Here is a 17,826-nt window from a genome sequence, read left to right as displayed (position 1 = left end):
CGCTGCGGGTTTGTTTTACCCTCCGCTCTGTCCTGCAGGCAGGTCGCTAAGGTTTTGGAATTTATTTGTTTTGCACACTATTTTGTTTGGTCTCCTGTACATGAAGAAAGCTGTGACAGTTAAAGGGAAATTAAAGTGTTTTATGGTTAAGTACTTATGTACTTTTGTAGAGAATTCTATAAAATATAGCAGTTACATTGGAAAGGTTAAATATTCCTCTGGGAGTGAAAGCTGTTAATTCATAGTGTGTACATCCAGAATATGAAAATTGAGTGTTTGGTACTGTGGTGACTTGCACTATATTCTTATAGTAGTTTCGATTGACTTGTTTGAGAGTGATAATGTGTGGGAATGTTGTTTGATTTAGGAAACTGATTTACTCCAGGAATGTGAGGTAAACATGGCTGTAAATGGATTCTGTGTTGTGCTGTTAAGGTCCTGATGTTGTTGGATGTTTCATGCACTACAGTTGTGGACTGAAACAGAAACTGACACTCAGGGGCATTGTGTTAATGTGTTTATTTGTTTTGCTGTAAAATGGAAATAAGCGACGTGGATGACGCACAGAGAGCTCCGTCTCACTCTTCCTGCTCACCTTCCTTCTGTGTTCTACAGAATTCTATATTGTTACTGTGGGACCAGTCTTGGGACACGTAACATAAAGCGACAGGACGTGACCAAACTTTGGTCAACATGTCAGCAGCTGGGCTGTGACAGTAAACGTGGTAAACATAATACCTGCTCCTCACATCTCCAGACTCTGCTGCCTCCCTGCTTTCAGACTCTGGTGAAGCATTTCTGCCAGTTTTCCCTCCTTTTAACCAAAGTGATGAGGAGCCCCACTGTGGCCAGAACATGGACTACCTGTGGTGTCTGATACTATATTTACCTCTCCACACTCCCTGGGACAGATAAAGGGAATTGGAGATGGCTGTTTGTCACCTGCCTGCAGGGAAATAACAGCTTGTTGAGCTGGAAGTAATGAGAAGAGCAATAAATTAAAAAAGTAAGAAGAGAGTGGTAAATAGGAGGAAGAATAACCGATGTAAAAAGAGACAAGGTTTTTTTTGAGGTAACTGTTCTTTGTGGCTTTTTGTGTGAAAAAGAAAGAAAGGCAAACAGTTAAAAACTAAAAAGTGACCTGAACTTAGAGGGTAAAAAGAGAAGAAAGGGAGTGAAGGAAGAAAGAAAGACAACAGGACAAATAACACCAGAGGAAAATGAAAGAATAGGACGAGAATTACAGAGAGTGAGAAGGGAGAGATGGAGAAGCTGTAAAGAAGGATGAACAGAGATAAATGGGAAAAGGAAAATAAAAAGACACAAAGGAAAAAGATTCAATATGCTGCTGCTTTCTTCTTCTGGTGTTAATTTTTAATAGACCCCGACGGAAACTGCTGGAAAGCTGCGTCCGTGTTTTTCAAATGTCATTTTTTGATGCTTTGAAAGCCGCAGCCTGGCAGCACTGAGGTGGTGGCAGAAGACTCAGCCATCAAATCAAATCAAAGCTGCATGGTCACATTCCTGGTTTTAAACACGGACGAGAATTTAAATAAGGTTTGGTGAGAATATGAAATCCAAGGTCAAAACAAAAAGCTTTTCTGTAAATGAAGAGAAACCATTGAAAACATTGTGTGTGTGAGGTTTCTGAAGCTGCTGATCACTGCTGGTAACTCTCCTGTCCTCAGCCAGTTTGACCCGACAGAGAATTAACGTCTCATTTTCTGCACCGATGTGTTTCAACAACAACAACAAGACCAGAATGTCAAGGCTGAGATTTTTATTTGAACATATTGGTTTGAGATAATTCATCAACCATGTTGTTAAATCAACAACAATCCAAACAACCAAAAAAAAAACCTTAAGATTTTCTAACATGTTCACAAAATACAAGAAATTTAAGAAAATTTCCTCTTTTATGAATAAATTCTAACAAGTTTAGGTTCAATGGGATGATGAGAATCTGTCATTCAGGAAGGAGGGGTTACCTGCTCACAGGTCGTTTTCTCCAGTGTGAATTTTTTTAACTTGTAGTCAAAATAAGGTTTAGTCCTTTTCTAGTGTCAGTTTAACATCAAAAACATCTTTTATTTAGAACTGAACGACCGTCGTCAGTACGGTTTACATTTATTTGCTGACGTATATTTAACACTGGTTATATGAAATAAACAATTAGAAAACAAACCCTCCTTCTCAAAAAAAAAAAAAAACAGGAGAAAATAAAAAGGCAAAAACGTTATTTTTGGGCCACTAAAGATGAGAACTCTCCCCGAGCTGAGGACAGGAAGGAGGAGCCGGAAAGCATGGCTGGATACTACATGAACATATCATCATAGCCGGGCGGGGGCATGTGGTCGGGGTCCGGCCTGAAAATCAGACACACGGTGCGGTCAACACTCAGATTTTCAATTTAAAGTATTTCAGTGGCTCATAAAGAAACAGCTGTGTGTGATGTTCCCAAAAAACTGTGGTACAGAACTAAGAGTTTCTAAACTTCCAGGTCAAGTGTCCATTAGATACTGAGTGTGTGTGTAGGTGTGTGTGTAGGTGTGTGTCTGTCTCACCCTGGTCGGTGTCGTCCGATGGGTCCAAACGGGTCGAAGCGAGCTCCCGGGGGAACGGCTCCAGGAGGCAGAATGTCTGGTATGCCACTGGATGGGTCAAAACCAGAGCGAGGATACCCCGACCTCAACGGATCGACTATCATCCCGCCACCGCCACGAGACCTGGGGAGTGAAAAAAGCTCCAGCTGATGTAAAACGAATGCAGACTCGGTGTTTGCAGCTCGATTGCTTTGGTCTGGCGTTTTGGATTTGTGGTTCGAGCTTCTCATTTATCTGGCAGAGGGAGTCTGGACCAGCGCCACTAATCCACCGCTGCCTGTTTCTGTGCGGACTGACTCTTCATCCCCAAATCCCAGATTAGAACAAAACCAGACTGATACTTAAAAACATAAATGAAAAATATTTCCATGAAAAGGGCCTGTGATTTATTATGAAGGAGAGAGAGGCAGGCTCACCCAAAGGGATCCAGATCCGCTCCTCCAGCTGCGAACGGAGGAACCATGGGGTCGGGCCTGAAACACAAACACAGATTATTTTACTTTTTAAGTAAAACTGATGAACATTTTCTGGTTCCAGCTTCTTGAATGTGAGAATTTGCTGCTTTTCTTTATCTTATGTGAGTAGAAACCGACTGATTGTTGGATAAGGACCAAATCATTACCTAAGAATTGGCTGATTAATCAGTTATGAAAATAATTTGTTCCATTTTCTTTGATTTGCCCTGTGAATTTTCTTGTGATCCGTATCTTTAGATAGACCTGATTTATCTAAAGATCCTGAACCTCCTGATTCTACATTACTGGTCTCTTCATAATCCCACTCATCCTGTTACTAATTCTAATTCTTCATGGTGAATCACACAGCCGGGCTTCAGTCTGCTTTCTGATGGATCTGAGGAAACACACTGTGGCCACAGATCTTTTGTTTGCGATGATGTTTTTCATTTGTTCCTGTCGTCTGTCTCCATTCTTCCACCCTCCTCTTCTGTCTGATCTGCCTGTTTCCCTCTCTCTCTGCAGCCCTGACTCAGTTTCTGATTTCTCATTCATCACTCCTCATATCTCTGCATCTCACGCTCCTCTCTCCCTCCGTCTGTCTCTTTATCTTTTTCTTATTTCCTCTCTCCCTCTCTCAGATTCTGGTCTACTTTCTTTCCATCTGTCATTGTTTTGATGTCATTCTCACCCCCCTCCCCCCACTCTGCGTCTGTCTCGGGACGAGGAGGCGACAGCAGCGAGGTCGATAAAGTGCTGACATCACCTCGCATCTCATCTGACCAGGTCACGGCTAAAGGGGAGAGGAGGAGGAGGGGGAGGGAGCAGGGGGGAGAGGACGAGGGAGGAGAGGGAGGGAGGAGGGGAGAGCGGAGCGATTCAATCTGTCCTGCAGCTCCCTCCCTCTCTGCTCTGACATTTCAGTTCAAACCTCCTCTGTACGTCTCTCTCCCTGCTGTAAATATTGAATAGAGGATACTGCAGAGGCACTACACACACACACACACACACACACACACACACACACACACACACACACACACTGCCCTCATTTACTCTCTGCTGCTGTAGTCAACTAACAGCTTCTGTCTAGACTTTCAACAAGACAAACTCTGCACATCAGAGAGAGAGCGCACTGTGTGTGTGTGTGTGTGTGTGAGAGTGGGCTTGTAAGTAAGTAAACTTTATTTTTATAGCACTTTTCACAGTTAAAGATCTTGTTTTACTGTATTCATGTGATCTGAAATCCTGGAGGCCTCTATCCTTGTGGGGTCTGATACCTTTGTGGGAACTGAGAAATCGCGATGGCCGTTGTTCTGGGCCACTTTTTTTCCCTCAGCCTAAATGAATAAATTGATTAATCGAGACAATAATCTGCAGATTAATTAACGATGAAAATCATCATTAGTTGCGGCTCTAATTCAGTTTGTGATCACATGACAGAATAAACAGCAGCAAAACATCACAACTGAGCAACTGGAACTGGGAAATAATCTGACAATTTTGCTTAAAGACAAGCAATAAAAGGATATGGCTCGAAGCCACTTGGTTATACAACAAGTTTAAACTTTTTATAACCACATTTACTACAGTTCAACAACAGCTTTCATTAAATAATTCATCCAAAAGGCAGAAACCAGGAGATCTCATACAGGTCTGCATGACTAAGATGAATTCTACTTTTTTTTAACACTGTAATTAAAACTCAGATACTGTTTCAGAAGTTGAATTCATGGCAGCAGATTTAACACCTGAATAAATGACCCTTCCCTTTGCTGCCGCCTGCTTCTCTCTGTTTACGTGAGACACAAACGTGACCTGGTTTCCACGTCTGTCCTCTGCTGTAGATTCTTAGAAGATGATTCTGCTTGGAAAATGCAGCAGTGGATTCGTATGGATCTAATTCTGTTTGGTCCCTGAAGTCGTTCAACGACCCTTTACACCATCACACTGCATCGCTCGCACTGAATGTTTGCTGCTGAATGTTTTTGCCCCATCATTAGTTATATTTTATTTTTTTATTAATAATTAATTTTATACTTTAGATATTTAATATTTTGCACTACTGCTCAGAACAGTTCATATGAACAGTATGTGTTCCAGTTTCCTGTCATTACCAACCAGTGTGGCTGTGTTCCCTGGCGGGGATGTCTGCTGGGCATGCGGAGGGGGTCGCTGTCCTCCCTTCTTCTTCTCCTCTGCTCTTCCTCCTCCTCTTCCTGCTCCCTTCGACTCTTCTTCTCTGTCCTCTGTCCCGTCGGTTTGTCCTGGGACGGCAGCAGCTGAGTCTTCACCTTCTCTGACAAAGTGTCTGCATCTTTGAACACACTGGGGGAAAAAAATGTTGGCTGAGCATCTTTTTCTGTCTCGTTTTGTAAAGTTGTCATTAGTAGAATCACTCTAAGAGCACAGGCAGCACGTACCAGTCCGACCATCAGGACATGTAATGGATGATTTCATTTTTTAGCTGCGGCAGTTGAAACTAGTTCCTGAACGATTATGCAAAAAGCAGAGAATCACACACCAACCTGTCATATGTGCGTAACTGCTCAGCATCCACGTGATCGCTGATGTTCACCGTCAAGTCTGACACCTGCTGTGTGCTGGAGTTCTTCATTCACACACATGCAGTAGATTAATAAGACAGAGACATATAAACAGTGTGAACATGAAAAAGTCCACTGCACCATGAATAACCACTGGAATCTGACTCTAACAGACCAGGTGATATAATTTAAGATCTGAAAATCCTGTTTCTGCTGACCTCCAGTGGTCGGTGCAAGTTCTCACCTTGCTGCAGTGATGTAGATGTGTACTCAACCAGAAAAGGTCAAATGTACTGGAAATACAGGTTTATACTGGTTTGTATGTATATGCACTGAAACATAAACACCTGTGATTTACAAGAAGAGGACTATTTCTGGGGAAACTTCAGTTTATAGCAACATCTAAAATTAGACAGTGTAGGACTGTCTCTCCAAAGACAGTTCCACTGCAGGATCCAGCTGAGGTTTGTCCAGAGACATAATGTTTGGATATGTGTGTGTGTGTGCCTCCTGGTAGTAGATCACTGGCATCCACTATTTGTTGCAGTGACTTCACACTGGGCACATCTGAATGAACACATTTCCCTGAAAGTTGGTCAGCTGTGCATACCATCAGGTTGAAGATCAAGGTGGAGTCCACGGCGATGGCTTTGAGCAACAGTTGCGTGTCACTGTCGTTGGCTTTATATCGCAGACTGTACAGCTCCTTGTTGCTGCTCCAGTCAGCAGGCAGCAGCTCGGACTTCTTGTCACTGCTGCGGGGCTGGAGGTTCGGGGGGGGAGGGACAGAGACACAGAAACAACGAAATAAACAGGGACAATGAGAGAGAAAGCAGAGGACAGCACAATAACGATGTCTGTAACAAAACCCATGTAATGTTTTAGAATGACTAGGTTAGCTAGCTAAAGATGACATGACAGTTTTTAAGCTCGTCGGACTAACGCCATTTTAAATCAACTGCTGGTTGATTCTGTATCAAACGCGACAGCTCGTTAAAACAAAGCTACAACACGTTTATCCATCACAGTTCAGTAGATAAGGTCAGTTACATACATTAGCCCACAGGAGAAGCTAACGCTAATCTAAGCCGAGCAGGCGTCAAGATAGCGAGTACAGATTTCCTTTCAAAAACGGACAGTTTAACTTCTTTCTGAACAGCACAAGTTAATTTAGTCTTTAGAAACTGACCAAAACTCTCTGCATGAATGTTTAAGAGCCATTCTTCAATTCGGCGTAAAACTATTTCACAAAACAGCAAGTTATTTCAGTGAAAATCTAGATTCTCTTAACCCTACGACCCTCTTCGTATGAAGTCATACAGTGAGCAGTTGAAGCCAAACTTGTACGAACTGAATCATGAATCATTAATATACAAATTCAATTGAAAAGAAACATTCTGCTGCGATACTGACCAATGGACAATGCAACATTAAACCGCTGGATTTTAAAGGGAGTTTGGTGTGACGCTGTTTCTAACACACATCCCATCAGATGAAGGTAATTATGTTAAATTGTTCTCACCACGTCTCCGGACCCGACACACCTCAATCCACTCTTTATCATTTCCCAGTGAACGAAACACACCACGGCGTCCTGTGGACAGCCGATACTGTCAGCGACACAGGTGTACAACACCTCTAAGCCTGCCATGTTTCTTCTATCAACTACAACATCGGTTCAGTTTCTAGCGGAGAAGGGAAAACGAAAGTGTTGGCAAGCAACAGCTACCACTTCCTGTTTGTGCTTTTCAGTGTAAAACGACAGCGCCTATCAACTACCAACTGATGAAAATGGTTACATTTAAAACACGAATAAAACCAAAAAGAAGCAAAAGCAAAATAAAAACAAACCAAAACCCTAACTTGGTCGTGCATATCCTGTGCATCTCGAATTAATCTCACTCCTAAATATGCAAGGTGTTGAAAACAGACAAAAACTAAATTGTAATGTGAGTTTGTTTTAAGGAAAAGATCTTTAACGGAAACACCGTGCTTACTGTATCTAACTTTACTGAGCTTTGTCAATTGTTTTGATCCGACTGCTAAAGAGTCGGGTTCAAAACGTGCTGAGGTTTTATCGTTCCGCATTGCAAAAAACGTTAAAGATAAATAAAAGATAAGATAAATCACAATAAATCATTTAATTACAACAACAACAACTACAAGAACAATGAAAAAATTAGTTTAAAAAATAAAAACAGAGAATAATAGTAAAATCATGTAATTTGTTTGTTAGTTTTTATGTAATTCCGCATGGTCTCGCTTCTGTGACAAAAGACTACATTTCCCATCGTCCCCCTCGCAGGGCGGAGAGACCGCTTCCTTGTCAAGATGGAGGCTCCTTTGACTGTGCTCCTGCTCGTAGCCGTTACGGTCCGTGCTGCTCTCTTCAGGTCCAGTTTAGCGGACTTAATTGCGGAGAGGGTGGAGGTGGTGTCACCTTTAACCGCCTGGAAGAGAGGTAAGCGGGGGTTCAGCAGCTTTTTGGGCCCATCTTTGTCACTGGGCACCACCACCTCACCACCGCGCTGTTACCCGGTAATTGAGTGAAGCCGTTAACGTCAAACCGGTTTAGCAACAAAAATCCGAATTTGCGTTTAGAAACAGCGCTGCGGATTTTTCACACAGGATTCGCACTCGTTTTTTCTTGGTTGTTTCAAATGGAGGCTCTTCACCGTGCTTGGTGTTGGTGCATCAGCCGGACACCGGGGTCTTTACCGGGCTGAGATGAGAAGCGTGTCCGGTGCTGCGTCTGATTCCTCCTTTAACCTTATCCTGACTCAAACCTTAAAGCCCTACCCCAGCCTGTTAACTGCCCCGGAGGCTCGGGTTTACTCCACATCATCTGGGTCACAACCAGGGGCGTAGCACCCAGATCTTGGCCCCGTACATAGGCAGTCTCAGTGGGCCCCCATGTCTTATCAATAACCCCTTGCCACACCTTTATGAATAACTAAATCAGCAAGTGTAAGTCCATGGATTTGTACACACTCAGAAAGGATTTCATGGAAAATAAATCAAATAAGAACTCGCCAGAGTCACATTTTATTTGTAGATTTAGTGCGGCCCAGTCTGAGTTGAGAAATCTAAAGACAGTAGTCAATAGATACCTGAAATAGGCAGCCTGAGTATTACAACACGCTCAAACTGATACACATAGTCACGTTAAATAATAACAATCAAAAACATTTAAGAAAATTCCTTGATGAACCTCTCAGACCTCTGTCATTAAATTAAACAACAGGAAACGTTTCCTGATACAGGGACAGATTTACTTCTTAAAGGATGTAAATTGCTTCATTTCTGTACGTAAAAACGAAATATGACAACTTTTCTGGTCTGATCAGCTGTGATGTCTCTCTGAAGCCAAGTTGCAGCTGTTTGTTGAGGAACGCTGAGGATTTCGGACGAAGAGATAGACACACACGCACACATGCACCCCAACTCTTCATGAATTATTTATTAGGCAGCTGCAGCAGGAAGTTGTATCATGAAAACAGAGGCTGTAGCTGCTTGCATTAGGAGAGGGGACATGTTACATGACCAGAGCTGGATAGCGAATCTTTATGTGACACGTTTGTTTGTTTGCAGTGATTGAAGGTTTGGCTCTGCTTGATTTGGGAGTTTCACCGTACTCAGGAGATGTTTTCCATGAGGTGAGAGGTCCTCACACACACACACACACACACACACACACACACACACACACACACACACACACACACACACACACACACACACACAGTACATATGTAATGTATGACCAGGGGGGTAATTGCCTCTGTGACTGGGGGAGGGGCATGTTTCCCTGACAGGGCACATACAGGCTGCCCTGCCTTATTGGTGGAGGCTGGTCGAATCCAAATGTTTGGACACTGTCCTTGTAGACTCACGGACATGCTCCTAGGCTGTCCACTTGATGAATCAAGCAGACTTTCTGTGGACTTCCAGCATGTCTGCTTGAATTGCAGATTACCCATAATCCATAGCTATATGGACATGACAATGTAAAGAAAACGTTTAGAATAAATAATGATGAGAGTAAAATGTGTATTTGTGCTCAGTGGATCTTCCACAAAAAACGTTTACACCCCGTCCAAAGCTGCTGACAGCAGTGTCTGACAGCAGACACGAATGTCTGTATAAACCTGTTTTATTGTCCCAGCTGCTCTGAAGCCAAACATCCTTTTCTTTTCTCCTCAGACTCCTCTCATCATTTACCTCTTTCACTTTGTTGTGGACTATGCAGAGGTAACATTTATGGTGAGTGGCATGACAGAAAGCACCTGTTCCATGGATTTATAAGCCAGTAAGGAAGAGATGTTTTGCTCTGTGATCCAGTAGAAACATCAGTGAATATTTCTCTTTTGCGCTGGAATAAAAAGATGAAAGCTCAGCAGTCTGCTCAGCACTCTGCTCAGCACCTGGTTAAACAGCTTGTCCCCTTGATAATAAATGTCTGACTCCAGTGATTTGAAAAGAATGTGGGAATGTTTTTTTTGTAAACTGTTATATTTCAGAGACTCAGTCGTTTATTCTTTGTCTTTGTGTCTTTCCAGTTAGCAGATGCCATCACTGCTGTGGCGCTCTACATGGCAGTGAAAGACTACAACAAACAAGTGGTAAGAAAACAGGAAAATGTGCAGATGAAATAATAAAAAAAACATTTTGTTATTAAGGAGAACTGGGCATAAACTCAGTATTATCAGTATAATTAGCAGTTGGTGTAACTAAAACTCTTATATTCTATGTGTTATGTCGTGTTTTGTATTGTAGCTTTGGGTGTGTCGTGTTTCCCTGCCCTGTGGTAAAAATGTTGTGACATGTTTGATGTGCTGTTCACACTGTTTCAGTTCAGAAAGCAGAAATTTGCCTTGGAGGCAGATCGCTACCCCCTCGACTGCCTGGAGCTCATCAGAAGCCCCAAAGAAATGCACTACATCCCTCTGAAAGTGGCCATGTTGTAAGTACCATGGTCCCTACACTGGTCTTGTTTTCACTGACCCCCGTGTGTTTGTTGTTGTGCAGTGTAAATATGAAATAGAAATTAGCGGAGACTGATCTTGCAACATCATGCACTCTTTTGTTCTTCTCTTCCTCTTCACAGTTATCTCTTGAACCCATTCACCATCCTGTCCTGTGTCGCCAAGTCAACCTGCGGTCTGAACAACTCCGTCATCGCCCTCTTCGTCCTCTTCACGATAAAGGGTACAGTGTGCAGGAGTTCCTCTCACTGTCTGAAACGTTAAACTTAGTTTTCAGGCATCTTGCTGATTCTCCTCCAGTTCAACTCGAAATGTGATTGGTTGATTTTTACTTGAGTAATTGTGTGTTTGTGTTTGCAGGAAATGTCTTGCTTAGTGCCATATTTCTGTCCTTGGCCACGTATCAGTCCATCTACCCTCTCACTCTGTGCGCTCCAGCACTGCTGTATTTGATGCAGGTACGTTGTCTGTGAATGGAAACGTGCATCTTAAATGAGCATCTAATACAACACTTGTTTTTTCCTGTTTCTTTTCTTCTCCTTTTCCCCCTCTCTCTAAAAACTGTTCCTTTGCTCTTTATTAAAAATCTGATTGTACTTTCACAGATTTCTGTGAACTCTGAATCACTTTTCCATTTCTCTGTTTCTCCAGCGGCAGTACATCCCCGTGAACTATCGGCGGGCCAGCTTCTGGTGGTTCGTCGTGCAGTACGCCTTCATGTACCTGGGCAGCCTGTTCGTCATCATCTGTCTCTCCTTTTTCCTGCTCGGCTCCTGGGACTACCTGCCCTCTGTCTACGGCTTCATGTGAGTGGTGAAAAGAAAGGCTGTTTCCCAAAGAATGACAACAGACACTCGCTATAACTGTGAACTTTCCTGACTTGTTTACTGCCGTCCACAGCTGAGTAAATGTGTCCCTGTCTGTTTTGTGTCTCCCTCCAGTCTCTCAGTACCAGACCTGACCCCGAACATCGGCCTCTTCTGGTATTTCTTTGCCGAGATGTTTGAACACTTCCGCCTCTTCTTCCTCTGCGTCTTTCAGATTAACGTTTTCTTCTACACCATCCCGCTGTCCATCAAACTCAAGTAAGTCCTCAGTCTTACTCCTACACCACCTGTCCCTCCAGGTTCATGCAAAGCTGCTGTTTCTTCTTATTCTTAAACATAAATCTGAGTCGGCTGTGCTGTGCAGCCCTAACGTATGTCTCTGTGTGTCTGTGTTACAGGGAGCATCCAGTGTTCCTGATCTTCATGCAGTTAGCCGTGATCTCCATCTTTAAGTCTTACCCTACGGTGGGAGACATCGCTCTCTACCTGGCCTTCCTTCCTGTCTGGAGTCACCTGCACAGATGTGAGTTTATAAAACACAGAACACGTTGTGCACATGGTTGTTTTGGTTTTTTCACCTGCATTTCACCTTTGGATGGAGATTAACATGCTGACTTTCAGCATGTACATTAACTAGAGATGTCCCCATGAAGCTTTCTGGTCCCTTAGTATCGAGCCAAGTTTAATTTTGACCTGTGATAAAGTTACTCACAGAATTAGGAGTAATTAGTGACAGCTGATGTGATCTCACATGTTCCTGGATTCTCCCCCTGTCCAGTCTTGAGGAACATCTTCCTGGTGTCCTGCGTCCTGTTGGCCTGTTCGGCTCTGTTCCCGGTTCTCTGGCACCTCTGGATCTACGCCGGCAGCGCCAACTCCAACTTCTACTACGCCATAACACTGCTGTTCAATGTGGCACAGGTAGGACGGCCTGGACAGGTGATATGGAGACTGTCTCTTCTTCCACTTGAACAGGCAGCCTTCATGTCAAAAAAATCTTCCAGAATGTAAATGATATTTGCTGTAATGTTTTTTCTTTTGCCTTCGGTGCAGCTTCAGGCACCTCATGAGTGTTTTATGCAAACCTGTGCATCTTGTAAATGTGCAGATTTATAATTGTAATGTGTGAATACTCAGATTCCTGACATTAATCTCCCAGTAAATGAATTCATCAGTGTCCTAATTCTATTCATTTCCCCTCAGATCCTGCTGGTGTCTGATTATTTCTACGCCTTCTTGAGGAGAGAGCACCACCTCACCTATGGACTGTACCTGAAGAGGAAAGACGGCTCTGAGGCTACGCTAGTTCTTAAATAAAACACACACGCTCAGACGGCCTCTGTCAGTCAGGGAGAAACTGCTCGCAACAAACAAACTGAGGAGGACAAAAGACTCAAAGCCAAACTGGTTCTCTGACGAGACACGCAGAACATGTGTCTGGTACAGCGTCATGTGCAAATGACAGAACTACATTGTACTACACTACAGACACATGCAGATGTTGGATGTAGAAATCTGGCTCCTGCCAAGTGTGACAGCAGCTAAACATCACTCACCTCTTCTGCTCTTCTGGAGTGCTCTTATTTTGAAGCCTCACTTCACCTGGAACCCACCTGTGAGGGGGCAGCTTTTATTTTGAAGCCTACTTCTTCCTTCCAGCCATTCTTCAAGAGTTTTATTTTGACGCTCTCTTCGCTCCTGTAACTCCATCCTGACCAGCTTTTATTTTGAAGTTTCCTGCTGATGTCATAGTTCCTGATGACATCCCACACACATTTTGTTTGTGTTGTTTCATGTTTACGTGATTATGTTTGTCTAAACACTGGGGCTCGCTGTGGCGGGAAAACGAAGAGGAAATCCTTTTATGGGTTTATCTGGAAGCAACAAGCGTCCATTATCTCTCACACAACTTTCTCACTGTTTGCTTTTCACCCTGTTTTTTCTGCTAATGAACAAACTCCAGATGATCAGTGTTGCATCTCAAGTGAAAACCAGTCAAACCAGTACTAACCTCATCATGGTACAGGGAACGTAACAGAACCTGGGACAGCGATAGCTTCAGCTGCATTGTGATGGCTAAAGCCCGGACAGTTTGTTTCTACTGGACAGAGAGCATGTCGGACAAAGACAACAGTGATTGTGCTTTAAAGTGCTGGGTTCCGGATCTGTGGAGAGCAGAGACAGGAGACAGGAGACGGGAGACAGGTCCTGTGGTGCCCAAGTGTTTTTACCAACTGTCAGAATCAGAGCTTCATAATATTTACAAACTCCTCATTACTGCAGTTTGGCTCATGTAAGAGTCAGGCCTTTGTTTCTAATTTTTCTTTGTTCCCAATTGATTCAAACTCAAAACGTCCTCCATCTTGTCCTGTTGAATTAATTAATTCACTTTAATGTCCATAATGTCCAGTTCCACAGCTCTAAGTCCATCAGTGCTGTAACATGAGTCACATCAGGTGTTTGAACGTCAGCATCAGAGTGGTGAACATCACTCTGATGCTGTGCTGATGAATTAGTGCTGTGGAAATGTGGTCGTACTGAATCGACCATGTGAGCTGCTGTCGTAGGCTCTGGCCTGTGTTTGACTGCGCTGCCCACGTCCACGGCTGTTGTTTGAATACCGGCTTTTACGTGAGAGTTTACGGTATTTTTGTCTATTTCTGTTATTTAACAAAGTTGCTATTAAATTTACATTTAATGAATCGCTCCCCATGAATGTGTTTCCTTTTTCCAGAGGGAAAATGTTGAGCTTTTTCTTTAGAGCTATGGTTTGGAATAAGCTTGTGTCTCAAATCCACAACACACACTGAGTCCGAACAGTATGTACCACATATTGATGGTCACAGTACTGGACTGTTTTATCATTTAATATGTTAAAAAAATTCAACATACTTTACTATGTAATACTAATGAAGACTGTACTGTCTCACTGTCACACTCCGTCACAATTAGAAATGGCCAATAGAGGGCGCTGTCACTTGAACATGTTGCTCCGGCTGATGCTGTCTCACTGTCAGTGTAGCTCACTGTACTGATGATGTCTTTCTGTGTTCTCTGCCAGTCTGTCTCTGTCCGTCTCTGCAGGTAAAAAACACACTTTGAAGAAAGGCTGGATTTTAGAATTAAAAAGTAAAACGACTGTGTAAATGTGCAGACTGTGCATTACAGAACAAATAACTTTATTGATATGGTGTCAGCAGCAGCTGAGTTTGTAGGGTTTTTGTTCTGTATGGGCTCAATAATGAGCACATACACCTACGGCAAGCCCCAAGGGGCAAACGGGAACTTTGTCACGCAGAACTAAAGTGACTGTAATGCTTTCATATATATAACTGGAAGTTAGTTTGGTCATAGGTAAAAGGTGAGAGGCTGGGAGAAGGAGAAAGCTTTTGACAGTGTGCGCTGTTTCCTGGGGGGCGGTATGCACCAGGTGGAAACTCGATCTGTGTGGAACTCACAAAAAAAAAAGTTTAGCTTGGCACAGACTCTGATCTGAACATGCAAAACATGAAAGTATTACAGCTGAGCACAGACGGTTTACAGGAATCATGTTTGACTTTAAGTCTGAAAATGTCTCTGCGGTTCTGAAAAAACCCCTACTGTACAACATCAAGTTTGTGTGTGTGTGTGTGTGTGTGTGTGTGTGTGTGTGTGTATTATGGTGGGAGGGTGGGCTTCTACTGCTAATGAAACCACACAGCAGCACCTCAGCCTCACCTGCAGCTTCATGCTGTGCAAACAGGCCAGAGCTGCAGGAAGCACTCGATAAAAACCCACAGGCTCCATCAGCTGTTCTCACTTCATTTCTGTTGTTTAAGTCCTCAGACTTTAATCAGGTAATTTTACCTGTCAGGAGTTTTTTTCGTCCTCTATGCACCTGTCACTGTGACGTCTTCTTTGTAGTAATGAAAAAATCTTTCAAATGTAATAACAAATCTACAACATTCTGTGCACAGCAACAGTCCGTGAGTTATAATATTGAAGAAAGAAATACACTTATTTTCTGATGAAGTTTTCTTCAGTATCACATTAATTCAGTGACAGTTACATATATGGAAGCTCTGCAAACAGTTGTACAAACAAATATAGGCTAAAAAATGGGGCAGTAGCCCACAGCCAGCTGAACCCACAGCAATATTATACTTTCTGTTTAAAAAGGATCATTCAAAGGAGTAAATGCTTAGGAAATGTGCACCATCTGTGATTCCAAATTCCAAATTTCACTTCTAACTTGCAGTTTGGGCAAAAGGTTGTTGCTCCATCAACACATTAAGTTTCAAATCAGGTGTGAGTTGAAAAATTAGTGGGGAGGGTGTTTCAATATTGTCCAAGTCAACAGAGGGGTCCAAACCACATATTACTCCTCCCCATCTTAATAATTTCCACACAGTCCCTTACTGCCTTCCCCGGAGCCCCGCCCTGCACATAAAACATTCAATCATAAAGTCGTCATCTGCAGTATCTAGATCATGAATGCACCGAAGAAATTATTGGTACCGTCGTGCAAAACGTTTGAGGTGTTGCTCACTTTCACAAAAATAGCACAGCCTCTGCAGAGGTGAAACACTCCACCCAGGTAACTGTTTGACAGACCCCATGCGCTGGAACTCAGTGAGTATTTCAGTGATCGCATGAGGGTAATGTCAGCTGCGTAATAAGGACTGGTACGCATTACACAGTGCTGAAAGACCCTGCTGTTTATAAAGGAAACTTTAGAATAAACATGGTAAGTTCCTTCTTTCCGAACTATGAGCCTCCCGTGTCTATAGTCCATGTCAGGAGGAAGAGTTAAATTATTTATGCTCCAATGCATGATCTGATTTTCATGAACCACATCGGATCCATCTGTGGAACAAAGAAGACATGATAGGAACAGCAGTTTAGTTCCATTAAATAGCTTCTTATTAGAAATCAAACAGAAACATGGAACCAAATGTAAATAAAAGTTATTTGCTTCAATTTAAAGTTGAATGGTCCATTTCCTTTTACTGGCCGTAGTGTTAAAAACAGTGAGAGTTGTCTTACCCGTCAGATGTGCAAATGACTTTGAAGTCAGAACAAAGCTGTGTGTGTTTTGTCCTTTAGTGGAAATAAAAATGGCATCTAATGAATCAATAAAAATGATAAAATCAATAATCTTATCAAAATGTAATGCGAGCTGAGATCTGTACCTGATGTGTTGGCAGAAGTCGATGCTGAAACAGCCTGCAGTGGAAGTTCAAAACATTAACACAGATTCATTCATGCAATCGCACTAATGCTGGTAGAAAACTGCACATTTGTCATCAGAGCTTTTCGTGGACGTGGCCAGGTTAGTCAAAAAGGCAGAAAACTATGCAACAAGAAAAAAGGAAAGAAAGGAAAGAACATTAATGTGTCAATCACCACAAGAAGATTCAGCTGAGAGAAACTTAATCAAATCAAATAAAATAAAATAAAATAAAATAAAATAAAATAAAATAAAATACTGACAAATCAATAATTGTGCACAAAATAGCTATGGAGAATATCCTAAACCTAAAGCATATAATACAGTATAACATAATCAAGTCACTGAGGTGACGTTCCCAGAGCCCAGTGTCACATCTATTTATTCCTTGATGTGTGAGGTACTTTAAGTTTTATTTTTATGCTACGACTTTAACCTCTGACACAGTATTTCTACACAGTAGTGTTGCTATGTTTCTTGCCGAGTGTCAGATGATGAGGAAACGTGAAACTCAGAGAGGTTCAACGGTAAAATCTGTTAAATTCATCAAAGGGATCATTGCACTAAAAAGGTCATCTGGACCGAGAATGAGCCACAAAGCAGCAGCGTAAAAGCGAAGGTGGAAAATCAAGGATTAAACTGATACTCACATGCAGGTGATGGTAGAATTGGTAGGTTAAATAGGCCTCTGTGGCGATGCCACCCAGGATCAGGCTCACCAGCATGAACAGCAGCTTCTGTGACACTTCGGAACGCGGTCGAACCTGGTCTGGATTTTGGGGAAGCAGAGAGCAGGTGACATGGCTGTCCAACTCAACACCAGCTTCACCCATCCCTGCAGTGGATCTCGCCAAAGCACGGTGTCGAGAAGGGTCAAAGAGACAGACAAGGACTCCCCACAGAGTGAGACGTGTTGTGGTTGGATGGTTGGTTGTCAACCAAAAATATAGAGACGTTCCACCAGAGAAACACTGAGCACACACAACAGACATACAGGCAAACACAGACTGCAAATATCAAGACAACACCTTTTTTAATTTTCAGTCAGAAGCTTCCTCTCTGAAACAGAATCGAAAGGTCATGCTTCTTTTCCACCGTGAACCAAAAACCCGTCACAACAAAACCACATACTCTTGGTCTTACTTCGAATTCTAGGTTAGAGCTTTTTTATCAGCTAATGTCAACGTCAGTTTTGAGACTG

General features: G+C 42.7%; 3 protein-coding genes across 4 annotated transcripts; 1 reads left to right on the top strand and 2 right to left on the bottom strand.

The window, feature by feature from the left end:
- Positions 1-1,765: 1,765 nt before the first annotated feature.
- psmf1 (proteasome inhibitor subunit 1) lies at positions 1,766-7,285 on the bottom strand. The gene is made up of 7 exons (XM_041033018.1): positions 7,127-7,285; positions 6,215-6,367; positions 5,587-5,669; positions 5,180-5,386; positions 3,020-3,076; positions 2,565-2,726; positions 1,766-2,366 (listed from the first exon to the last, which is right to left on the bottom strand). Exons 1-7 carry the CDS (start codon positions 7,253-7,255, stop codon positions 2,315-2,317), a joined length of 843 nt encoding a protein of 280 aa, XP_040888952.1. The 5' UTR covers positions 7,256-7,285; the 3' UTR covers positions 1,766-2,314.
- Positions 7,286-7,923: 638 nt separating this feature from the next.
- pigu (phosphatidylinositol glycan anchor biosynthesis, class U) lies at positions 7,924-14,143 on the top strand. Its single transcript, XM_041033015.1, has 12 exons — positions 7,924-8,065; positions 9,196-9,260; positions 9,808-9,867; positions 10,164-10,226; positions 10,458-10,567; positions 10,712-10,812; positions 10,950-11,047; positions 11,241-11,395; positions 11,531-11,674; positions 11,815-11,939; positions 12,195-12,337; positions 12,620-14,143. The coding sequence occupies exons 1-12, from the start codon at positions 7,936-7,938 to the stop codon at positions 12,731-12,733; spliced, it is 1,308 nt and encodes a 435-aa protein (XP_040888949.1). The 5' UTR covers positions 7,924-7,935; the 3' UTR covers positions 12,734-14,143.
- A 284-nt stretch (positions 14,144-14,427) lies between these two features.
- Positions 14,428-17,609, bottom strand: LOC121178724 (tumor necrosis factor ligand superfamily member 6-like). 2 transcript variants are annotated; one of them, XR_005893820.1, is made up of 5 exons: positions 17,276-17,609; positions 16,588-16,621; positions 16,442-16,495; positions 15,134-16,261; positions 14,428-14,494 (listed from the first exon to the last, which is right to left on the bottom strand). XR_005893820.1 is itself a non-coding variant. In XM_041033019.1 (4 exons), exons 1-4 carry the CDS (start codon positions 17,456-17,458, stop codon positions 15,879-15,881), a joined length of 654 nt encoding a protein of 217 aa, XP_040888953.1. In that variant the 5' UTR covers positions 17,459-17,609; the 3' UTR covers positions 14,971-15,878. The 2 variants fall into 2 exon arrangements, 1 of the variants encoding a protein (XP_040888953.1); XM_041033019.1 differs by lacking the exon at positions 14,428-14,494 and having other exon boundaries at positions 14,971-16,261.
- Between the last annotated feature and the right edge of the window lie 217 nt (positions 17,610-17,826).

The sequence above is a fragment of the Toxotes jaculatrix genome, chromosome 3, assembly GCF_017976425.1.
Source record: "Toxotes jaculatrix isolate fToxJac2 chromosome 3, fToxJac2.pri, whole genome shotgun sequence".
Taxonomy (NCBI): Eukaryota; Metazoa; Chordata; class Actinopteri; family Toxotidae; genus Toxotes; species Toxotes jaculatrix.
Note: the sequence above shows the minus strand (reverse complement) of the source record. Positions and strands in the feature narration are given on the sequence as shown.